This window comes from Bison bison, unplaced genomic scaffold (genome assembly GCF_000754665.1).
Source record: "Bison bison bison isolate TAMUID 2011002044 unplaced genomic scaffold, Bison_UMD1.0 scf7180017864389, whole genome shotgun sequence".
Classification (NCBI taxonomy): domain Eukaryota; kingdom Metazoa; phylum Chordata; class Mammalia; order Artiodactyla; family Bovidae; genus Bison; species Bison bison.
This window is the reverse complement of record NW_011494961.1, coordinates 1,965,085-1,976,113: the sequence shown is the minus strand read 5'-3', so window position 1 is coordinate 1,976,113 and position 11,029 is coordinate 1,965,085. Positions and strand designations below refer to the sequence as shown.

Genomic DNA, 11,029 nt, shown 5'->3' with positions numbered 1-11,029 from the left:
GGGGATGACAGAGGATGAGATGGCTGGATGGCATCACTGACTCGATGGACGTGAGTCTGAGTGAACTCCGGGAGATGGTGATGGACAGGGAGGCCTGGTGTACTGTGCTTCATGGGGTCGCAAAGAGTTGGACATGACTGAGCAACTGAACTGAACTGAAGCTATTATACAAACTGCAAGTGTGTTTAATTGAATAGTCAATTTTGAAGAGATATTACTGGTGTATATTTTTATCCTTTTTTAATTTTTATCATTTAAATATGTACTTTTACATAATTGGGGCAATTTTTAAAAAGTGGAGACAAACCCTATTTGCTTCCATAAAGGAATTTTTTTGAAATAATACTTTTTACTTCCATTGACAAAGTTAAATATATGGCCACTTGAAAGGATTCAGAAGAAAAAAAAAGTAGGATATTTATATTGAGATTTTAAATGAAGGAAGAAAAATTATTACATACATACTGTACAGTGGCTGCCTTCTTCTTAGTGTACTGAAGTCATTATTGACTTTGCCAAAATATTCATAGGTAGCTTCTCTTTCCAGTCAAGCCAAACTCTACTTACAAAAACATTTTAAATGCATCTCAGACAGTAAAGCGTCTGCCTACAATGCGGGAGACCCAGGTTCGATCCCTAGGTTGGGAAGATCCCCTGGAGAAGGAAATAGAAACCCATTGCAGTACTCTTGGCTGGAAAATCCCATGGAAGGAGGAGCCTGGTGGGCTGAAGTCCATGGGGTCGCAAGAGTCAGACACAACTGAGTGACTTCACTTTCTTTCTTTAATATTCATGGCAGCATTATTTACAGCTTCCAAGATATGGAAGCTACCTAAATGTCCTAAATGTCTATCAACAGATGAATGAATAAAGTAGATGCTATATATATATATATATATAGACACACACATAGTGGGAAACTACTCAGCCATAAGAGAGAATGGAATTTTTCCATTTGCAGCAACATGAATGGACTTGGAGGCTATTATGATAATTGAAATAAGTCAGAAAAAGACAGATAGTTTATGATAGCACGCATATGTGGAATCTAAAATATACAACAAACGTGAATATAAAATAAAGAAGCAGATACAGATAAAGAGAAGAAATTAGTGGTTTACAGTGGGGAGGGGAGTGAAGGACAGTAACAGCGGTAAGTGTGAGGTATAAACTGCAGGTTGTAAGGTAGGCTCAAGGGTGTACTGTACATCATGGGGAACAGAACCAAAATTTTGTAATTCCTGTAAAGGGAAAGTAAACTTTAAAAAGCTGTATAAGCATTTTAAAAAACAAAATATAAAATTACCCAGCTGAAAAATAAATAAAACATTTGAATTGACAGTAATTTTCTCTATGTTTATATAGAAAATGGATCATTCCTATTATAAACCTTTGGTAGTATCTGCTTTTCCTTTTGAGCTCACTGAGTGTCTTCAAATAGTACATCGACTTTTTTGCACCTGGGCATCTTAAGTAAGTTCTAAATGCAATTCTTCCTGGAGATTTAGAGTCTGAGCCAGTGTCAGGGCTGCAGCTTCACACGTCTAATGTCCCCTCTCTGCGTTAGAGGACTGTTGTTGTGACTGAGCTGTTGCCTTCTGAGGTCTCTGTCATGCTCTGCCAAACTCCATGATGTCAAACCCCACGCTTCCTCTATGCCCAGGCCTCTACCCATGTACTTTTTTTTTTCTTTTTTCAGAAAGAAGACATGCCCACAAACCCTGACCCACTCATTCTTGCCATGAAGTATCTTGAGAACTGCCTTCCCCCATCTGCCCGAGCCACTGCCTAGGTCTGACACTGCCCTTGCCGAGTGCACACTGACTCACCTGCCTGGAAACTGCCCAGGAACTTTGAAATGATGCTTGCTTGATTCCGACGGGCCATCCATCCAGTTCCTGCTGCCTGGACTATTCTGCTTTGCTAAATTTATACTGCCTGATGATGTATCATATCTGGATTCCATCTACCACATACCAGCATTTTCTTTTAGCCTCCTCTTTATAACTGTGACTCCAAAGATATCAAGGATTCTTTTAAAAATGCTTTTCTATTAATTTGTCAAATATAACAAACCCATTTCAATGTTAGTTGAATGTTAGTAAGCTCATCTTTTCAATTGCCAATGTAGCCCTCTGTGTAGATGTTCATAGCATCAATAATTTTCTATTTTCTTACATCACTTCTTTAGGTATCATGGGATTTTTTTTTTCTGTATCTCATCTAACCCTTATTAAAAGCAATAACAAAAGTTTCAAATTCTAGGATAGATTTCTTCTTTCCTACTCATAGTAATCTGGTTTCTGTTAAACATTGTAATTCTTATAAAACTTTAAACTAGGATTTTATTTAGATATTTACATTAATAATGGAAACCTCAAATATTTTTATGAGGTCATTTTCTTATTGTAAGAGGGCTTTTAAGTAGGTATTGGAACTAATCAAAACTCATTTCCCTGAACTTCAAGACCCTCTATTAAGTTGTTCCTTTACATCTATTAATTTAGCTTCTCCATTTTAGTCATTGAATTTGCACAATTTATTACCTTTGTGCTATAAATCTTTGAACATAGGGTTTTCAATGTAAGAAATATGTAGTCATTTAAATGTGTAAAAAATCTAAATTAAGACATTAGTAAATTGCTTTATCTGGATCAAACTTTAGTAACAGTCTAGGTACAGATCTATTAAAAGCAATATGTGGGGGAAAAAGTAAAATGAATCAGCCTATTAACCACTTATTTTGGACTTCAGGTCTACAACAGAGATTTTCTTTTTCCCACTAGTTTTGTCTCTCTTTAAAAATATACATATAACTTCTTTAGAGACAAAGCTCAAATCTATCCTTAAATTATTGTTTTTTAAGGTCTTAAATAGTAAGTCAATTCTGAGACTAATTATTTCTGTACTTATCAGTTAAAAAACAGTATAATAATTGTCAGTATAATGTTTTTATATTATGTCTAAGGTTTCCTCTTATGTATGCTGGGATATAATTAGATGTATCACTATGCCAAAGCCTTTGACTGTGTGGATCACAATAAACTGTGGAAAATTCTGAATGAGATGGGAATACCAGACCACCTGATCTGCCTCTTGAGAAATCTGTATGCAGGTCAGGAAGTAACAGTTAGAACTGGACATGGAACAGCAGACTGGTTCCAAATAGGAAAAGGAGTACGTCAAGGCTGTATATTGTCACCCTGCTTATTTAACTTCTATGCAGAGTACATCATGAGAAACGCTGGACTTGAAGAAACACAAGCTGGAATCAAGATTGCCGGGAGAAATATCAATAACCTCAGATATGCAGATGACACCACCCTTATGGCAGAAAGTGAAGCGGAACTAAAAAGCCTCTTGATGAAAGTGAAAGTGGAGAGTGAAAAAGTTGGCTTAAAGCTCAACATTCAGAAAACGAAGATCATGGCATCCGGTCCCATTACTTCATGGGAAATAGAGGGGGAAACAGTGGAAACAGTGTCAGACTTTGTTTTTCTGGGCTCCAAAATCACTGCAGATGGTGACTGCAGCCATGAAATTAAAAGACGCTTGCTCCCTGGAAGGAAAGTTATGACCAACCTAGATAGCATATCCAGAAACAGAGACATTACTTTGCCAACAAAGGTTCGTCTAGTCAAGGCTATGGTTTTTCCTGTGGTCATGTATGGATGTGAGAGTGGACTGTGAAGAAGGCTGAGTGCCGAAGAATTGATGCTTTTGAACTGTGGTGTTGGAGAAGACTCTTGAGAGTCCCTTGGACTGCAAGGAGATCCAACCAGTCCATTCTGAAGGAGATCAGCCCTGGGATTTCTTTGGAAGGAATGATGCTAAAGCTGAAACTCCAGTACTTTGGCCACCTCATGTGAAGAGTTGACTCACTGTAAAACACTCTGATGCTGGGAAGGATTGGGGGCAGGAGGAGAAGGGGAGGACAGAGTATGAGATGGCTGGATGGCATCACTGACTCGATGGACGTGAGTCTCAGTGAACTCCGGGAGTTGGTGATGGACAGGGAGGCCTGGTGTGCTGCAGTCCATGGGGTTGCAAAGAGTCAGACACGACAGAACTTAGAACTTATATACAGTAAATATCCAGAGACTAAGTGGATGAATGTTCTCAATAAATATAAAGACATATAAAAATGCTAGTAATGATGTTTGCTTGCCAACAGAGAAAATAATGACATGTCAACAGAATTGATGAAAGTCACAGAAGTATTGGTAGCATCAATAATAAGTTTCATTTTGTTGCCAGTGTGAAAACCTATATTCACCATGTTCAAGGTTTTTAAAAACCCGCATCAAGAAAGAGCAATTATTCTGTCTTAAGTAAACTATGAAAAAAGAACATATCTTCTCAATTCTCTCAAATTTCTATGGGTATGTGTGTGCGCTAATTTGCTTCAGTTTTATCTGGGCTTTCCTGATAGCTCAGTTGGTAAAGAATCCACTTGCAATGCAGGAGATCCGGGTTTGATTCCCAGGTCAGGAAGATCTGCTAGAGAAGGGATAGGCTACCCCCTACAGTATTCTTGGGCTTCCCTTGTGGCCTCCCTTGCAGGCAGAAAAGAATCTGCCTGCAAAGTGGGAGACCTGGGTCCAATCCCTGGGTTGGGAAGATACCCTGGAGAAGGGAAAGGCTACCTATTCCAGCGTTCTGTCCTGGAGAAATCCATGGACTGTATAGCCCACGGGGTCGCAAAGAGGCAGACAGGACTGAGTGACTTTCACTTCATTTCACTTAACTTGTCTGACTCTTTGCAATCCAATGGACTGTAGCCCTCCAGGCTCCTCTGTCCATGGGATTGTTCCGGCAAAATACTGGAGTGGGTTGCCATGCCCTCCTCCAGGGGATCAAACCCACATCTCTTACGTTTTCTGCATTGGCAGACCGGTTCTTTGCCACCAGTGCCATCTGGGAAGCCCTTCTATGATTATATCAAGTGTTATAACCAAGGATAAAATATTATTCATAGAAATAGGTTAGCAGGCTTCAAGAAGACTGAACATTAAATGTTTAATAATCAGAATGGTCCTTTTACCTTTCTCTAAAAGCTGCATCATCTAACTGATATCACTTTGGTAATGAACATTATAATTAAGGGCTTTCTTGATGGCTCATATGGTAGAGTCTGCCTGAAATGCAGGAGACCCTGGTTCAGTGAAACTAAACATAAGCAAGAAAGAATAAATTCAAGCATATAAGACATCATCCTCTACAGCCTAAGGTCAGCGTGCTGAGTGCTTTAGATTTACAGGAAGTGCTTTGTGATTGCCTTGAGGACCATACACAAACAAACCATGACCATATTTTCTGACTTCATCCATGGGTAATATTTCACAATCTTTAGAAATACAATTAGTTTCTGGAAGTTTCTATAGATTAAATTTATCTGATATCTTGAGTTTTTAGATACACAATGAAATTTTATTAACAATCAGATGACAGTCACTCTAATTGTCTGAGCTTGATTTTGCTTCCCTTAGAAAAGGACATATTAATTTCTATGTCAGTGACTTTGGTCAGATAAGGGAACAATGAAATGCAAATTTCTAAAAAAAACACAACTAGATATACTGTAGTTTACCTAGTTTATGTAGTTTATCTGGCAGAATCATTTAATAGAAAGAATATAGACTGAAAAACCTGCATTGTTTTCACTGCACCAAATTCTATGCCATAAAAATACTAATTCTTCAGCAGTTTGATCCAGAATCTCTATTTCAAAGTGAGAAAAATGACTCAAATAATAATATGCTAATATATTTTTTGTCTATAGAGTGAGGTGGTGCTACAGACAAGGCTGTGTTTGAATTTGCTCTTAATTACTCCCAGCTCTATGCCCCAGTCTAATTGTGAGAGTGGCCAGGGAGGCTCTTAGCACACATATAACCAACAGTTTTCAAACGAAACCCTCCAGCTTTCCTCAAACTGTCCTGTGGAGGAACAGAATAGCTCTACTCTCTAATTTGGAATAATATAGAAAAATCTCACCAGCCATCCAATACCCTCGCTCTGGAAAATTCAGGGAGATTTTCAGGGAGAATGGACTTTTCCTCACATATTAGTGTGTAATGAAATGTTATACTGCCAGAAAAGGAACATGAGGATGAAGTACAGGGAGAATGCAGAACTTTTCTATGGACAGTTCGAGATCATTTGCCACAAAATCATTTTTACCCAAAAAATAATAGTCAAAGGAGAAATCAAATGCCCAAGATTAAAAGTATCACTTTTATATTGAAAGACAACATTTCCTTATTGACTTATAAGTAACCCAACATGTTACTTCAGTCCCAATCAAGTTTCTGATATTCTTTGATTAATAGTTCTGAGAGAGCCAGATACAACACCCAAAGGGGCGAAAAAGAGGATTTTCTTCAAAGTGACACTTACCCTGGTCACTTGTGAGTGTGAGTGTATGTGTGTGTAGGATATAAAAATAGTAAACAAATGCACAGTTATACACACTATATGATTATCTGCCTGTGGCATTGCTCCAGCCTTTGTCAAATTTCAGTATTCTGTTATTTTGTTTGGGGTTATGTCACTCAAAAAGTCATCAGTAATCCTTGAAAATTATATGAGTAGTGGTAAATAGCTATGTTTTTCTATTGAGAATAAGTGATAAAGTTGAATTAGAGCTGAAAAATTTGTTAAGAGTTATAAAGAAGTTTTTCAATTCATATAGCTGATTAGATTAAAATTAGGAAAATCTTTTCAGGATTTCAGAAAAGGAATCACTCAGAAAACCATTTGCACCACATGAACTTGCCTTAAGTTTATGATTTTAAAATTAAAATAAAAGTAGAATTTATACTAACTAAAAGACATAGTAAAGACTCAAAATATTAAAAAAAAAAAAAAAAACGGAAAACAGAAAATCTAGCCAGGATTCAAGACGGATCACTTAATCTCTTTATAACAATGTCCAAAGTGAGATATTTTATTATAAAGGTCATGAAGTATTAGGATGGGTAGAAAAGCTGTTATTTTGAAGTAGTACTGAGGTTTCATCTTTGAAGGATAAAATGCCTAATAGCAGAAATTCAAAAAAGATGACATGATCTTAACAATCTCTAGTTAGTTTATTATTCTAAGCTGTGCCCTATTATTTTTGTTTATATGTTTGCTAAAATCATTTGCTCACAGAATGAATTTAATTATATATAAAACAAGATAGACACAAGTGAGAATGTTGAATCAAGATAATAAAAAAAGGGAATTTTTCTCAGAATTACCTGCCCAAACTAGTAAAACATGTTTGACTTTTTCTTTATCTGATAGCAATCACAGGGTGAATTTGCTATACTGCAGTCAACTTGACCATAATTTAGAAGTACTCCCAATGACACTGTTAGCTAAAGTGATGTGATAATAGAGGGTAGCCTCCTGAGGTTAAGTTTAATACCACATTCCCTATAAAACTAGTTTTGTTCATATCTATATTTACAAGTATATGAACACTTCATATAAGCAAGTGCTATGCTTACTTGTTATAGAAAAGACTTGGGCTGCTTCTCTATCCTATATTTCAAGCACCATTGTCAAACCCATGTAGGGCAGGAGAATCCATCCAGTGATGGATTTTCATGACTGTCTTTGTCTCATTGCTACAAACTGCAACATGTGTGGAGCAAAGAAGGCTGTTCTATGGGGTACTAGCTCCAACAGGTAAAGCCTAAGAGACCAAGTGATTAAGATCAAAGAAACTTTGGGGTATTTTAGTTTTATGCCCCTCAGAAGCATTTCAGGAGTGGGTAAGGAATGGAGGAATAGTTAAGGTTTAGTTCAAGGTTTTTTTTTTTTTTTTACTTTATCTCAAACTTACTGCATCTTAAATTTTTGAGTAATTTGGAATCTAAAATATTCAAAATGATATTTTATCAATACCACAGAGTTAGTGAAAGAAAAAAATATTGCTATTTATAAATGTTCTTACCTTCACATCTTTGACATTCATCCTTGTTCCTTCCTTCCCAACAAAGATATCATCAATGTCCACAAGGATATACCTGTCCAAAGACAAGGTCAGCCTCTTCCCTGACAGGAAGGAGATGGCATCTATGAAGATGAGCTTGTGCAGCCAAAAGTTTAAGTTGTTGCCAAAAAGAACTCGCTGAATTCCATCATGCAGTCCCAGATCCTGAATCACCGTCGCATAGAGTGGTTTGCCGGACAAGGATGAAAGGGATTTTTCTGTCTGTAATTCAGTTAAGAGTACAGGCTGGTAGGTTGAATGATTATATTGGAAAATCGTCCAGTCTTCCCCAGGAAGAGGGCCTTTCTCAACCTTGGGGGCTTTGGTAATATGCAGCAAAGGAGAATGAGGGTTGACGAAACAGTCCTTTAGAGCTAGATTATTGAAAAGGTTTAATGGAAAACCTTTTAACTGTGTACTTGGTGAGCTGTTTTCATTGGCTTTATGAAAACCAATTATACTAACACTGTATTCCACACAGTATTTTTCTAAGAGCTCTCGATTCCATGAGTCCATGCTAACATACTTCAGAATATTTTCATAAATAACTAAAATATATTTCCCTTTGCCATTGTCTGTTAGAGGAGGTATATCTCCCTTGCCAGGGGCAATGACCATGTGGTGCTGAAATCGGCTGGACTCCAAGATAGCAATAATATCTTGCCCAAGTTGAGAGTATTGGCTCTCCACAAACAGGAGGACAATAGGGTCAGTTTTGGATGTATCAATAGGTTTAACTGTCTTCAGCTCCATTGACCGGTAAGGTAGGATTTTAACATCAGTACATCCTGCTTCTGAAGTAGTCTCAATAAGTGTCATTTCCTGTTTATAGCCAGAGTAGAGGAAATAGGCAGAGATGACAATGCTCACCAAGCAAAAGGTGGCTAAGAGAACAATCAATGTTCGAAAACTTCTCCGAAGCTTCACAATAAGATTCATTTTTTTTAAAAATGAGGCTTTGGAAGCTTTTTCCAAATTACTTCCCTAAAGTGTCATCATGAATAAAGTATGAGATGGTACAAATGCCACTTCCCAAACGTTCATGTAACCATTGCAAACCATGTAAAATGCGTGATGGGATCTCAAGCAAGTTAAAGCAGCAGAACAGTGGACCAGGATAGAAAAAGTTGAAGAGATTTTGAATATGTCCAATACCAGAAATTGCTGTAGAGTCCTTGAAGCATTACCTGAAAAAGAGAAAAAATATAATGACTAACATAAAAATAGTAATCTAAGTGTGGGTATGCCTATGCTGATACATAAGAAATATACATATCAAAGATAATTTTAGTGTGTTGATATGCTAAAATATTAATAGCCTAAGGTTTACAGTCTAGATTTTACTACATAGATTGTAGTTGATTTTTCTACATAGATTGTAGTTGATTTTTCATGTCCTCAACAATATAAAACCCTATTAGATTTTACCTATTTGATTGCCATATATCAATATATAGAAACACAGATTGAGATCATTTTACAAACTAGTCATCTCAAAAAAAAAATGGTAAGAAAAAAGGTTTAGTGTATAATGGTCATATCATGCAACTTGCTTCCATAACCTTGGTAAACACTATATACTTATAGAATTAGGAAATCATGTATCTGCATGGGTTTAGAACACTGGAGCATGCTCTTAAGTATGTACTTAGGTATATGGATTATAAGGTGAGAGAATGATTTTGTCTCAAATAAACAGTACTTAAGGACTTTTCCCTTTAGAAATATTATTTTCTGAAGTTACAGGGAGACACTTGGCCCTCTTCAGCAAAACAACCAAAATAAAGGATTTCTTTTTCTCCATTACCAGAAGAAAAGTGACAGAGAAGCTATGGGACAAAGAACACAATGGGAACAGGATCTTCAGAACTGTCTAATGAAATAGAGGCCAGAGGCATCATCTAGATGAGAAGAAAAATCTTCACATGCTTTTCTCAGAGCATATTCCTAAATTTGGCTGATATCTCTTATCAGAATTAAAATTGTTTTCCATATTAACTTTTATCCAACAAACTACTTTCTACCATTCAAAAGAAAAATAATACATCAGTTGAGTAGTTCAGTCGCTCAGTCGTGTCCAAATCTTTGCGATCCCATGAATCGCAGCACGCCAGGCCTCCCTGTCCATCACCAACTCCCAGAGTTAACTCAGATTCACATCTATCGAGTCAGTGATGCCATCCAGCCATCTCATCCTCTGTCATCCCTTTCTCCTCCTGCCCCTAATCTCTCCCATCATCAGGGTCTTTTCCAATGAGTCAACTCTTCGCATGAGGTGGCCAAAGTACTGGAGTTTCAGCTTTAGCATCATTCCTTCCAAAGAAATCCCAGGGCTGATCTCCTTCAGAATGGACTGGTTGGATCTCTTTGCAGTCCAAGGGACTCCCAAGAGTCTTCTCCGACACCACACTTCAAAAGCATCAATTCTTCGGAGCTCAGCTTTCTTCACAGTCCAACTCTCACATCCATACCTGACCACAGGAAAACCATAGCCTTGACTAGATGGGCCTTTTTGGCAAAGTAATGTCTCTGCTTTTGAATATGTTATCTAGGTTGGTCATAACTTTCCTTCCCAGGAGTAAGCGTCTTTTAATTTCATGGCTGCAGTCACCATCTGCAGTGATTTGGGAGCCCCCCCAAAAGTCTGACACTGTTTCCACTGTTTCCCCATCTATTTCCCATGAAGTGATGGGACCAGATGCCATGATCTTCGTTTTCTGAATGTTGAGCTTTAAGCCAACCTTTTCACTCTCCACTTTCACTTTCCTCAAGAGGCTTTTTAGTTCCTCTTCACTTTCTGCCATAAGGGTGGTGTCATCTGCATATCTGAGGTTATTGATATTTCTCCCAGCAATCTTGATTTCAGCTTGTGCTTCTTCCAGCCCAGCGTTTCTCATGATGTACTCTGCATATAAGTTAAATAAGCAGGGTGACAATATACAGCCTTGACGTACTCCTTTTCCTATTTGGAACCAGTCTGTTGTTCCATGTCCAGTTCTAACTGTTGCTTCCTGACCTGCATATAGATTTCTCAAGAGGCAGGTC

The 11,029-nt window shown here is 37.5% G+C and overlaps 1 protein-coding gene across 1 annotated transcript in view; it reads right to left on the bottom strand.

Annotated features, from left to right (window-relative positions):
- NDST4 (N-deacetylase/N-sulfotransferase (heparan glucosaminyl) 4) overlaps positions 1 to 8,923 on the bottom strand; it is a 281,699-nt gene extending 272,776 nt beyond the window's left edge. Inside the window, exon 1 of the mRNA XM_010858490.1 lies at positions 7,946 to 8,923. Within this exon, the coding sequence (XP_010856792.1) occupies positions 7,946 to 8,923 (978 nt within the window). The remainder of the gene's footprint in view (positions 1 to 7,945) is intronic.
- Between the last annotated feature and the right edge of the window lie 2,106 nt (positions 8,924 to 11,029).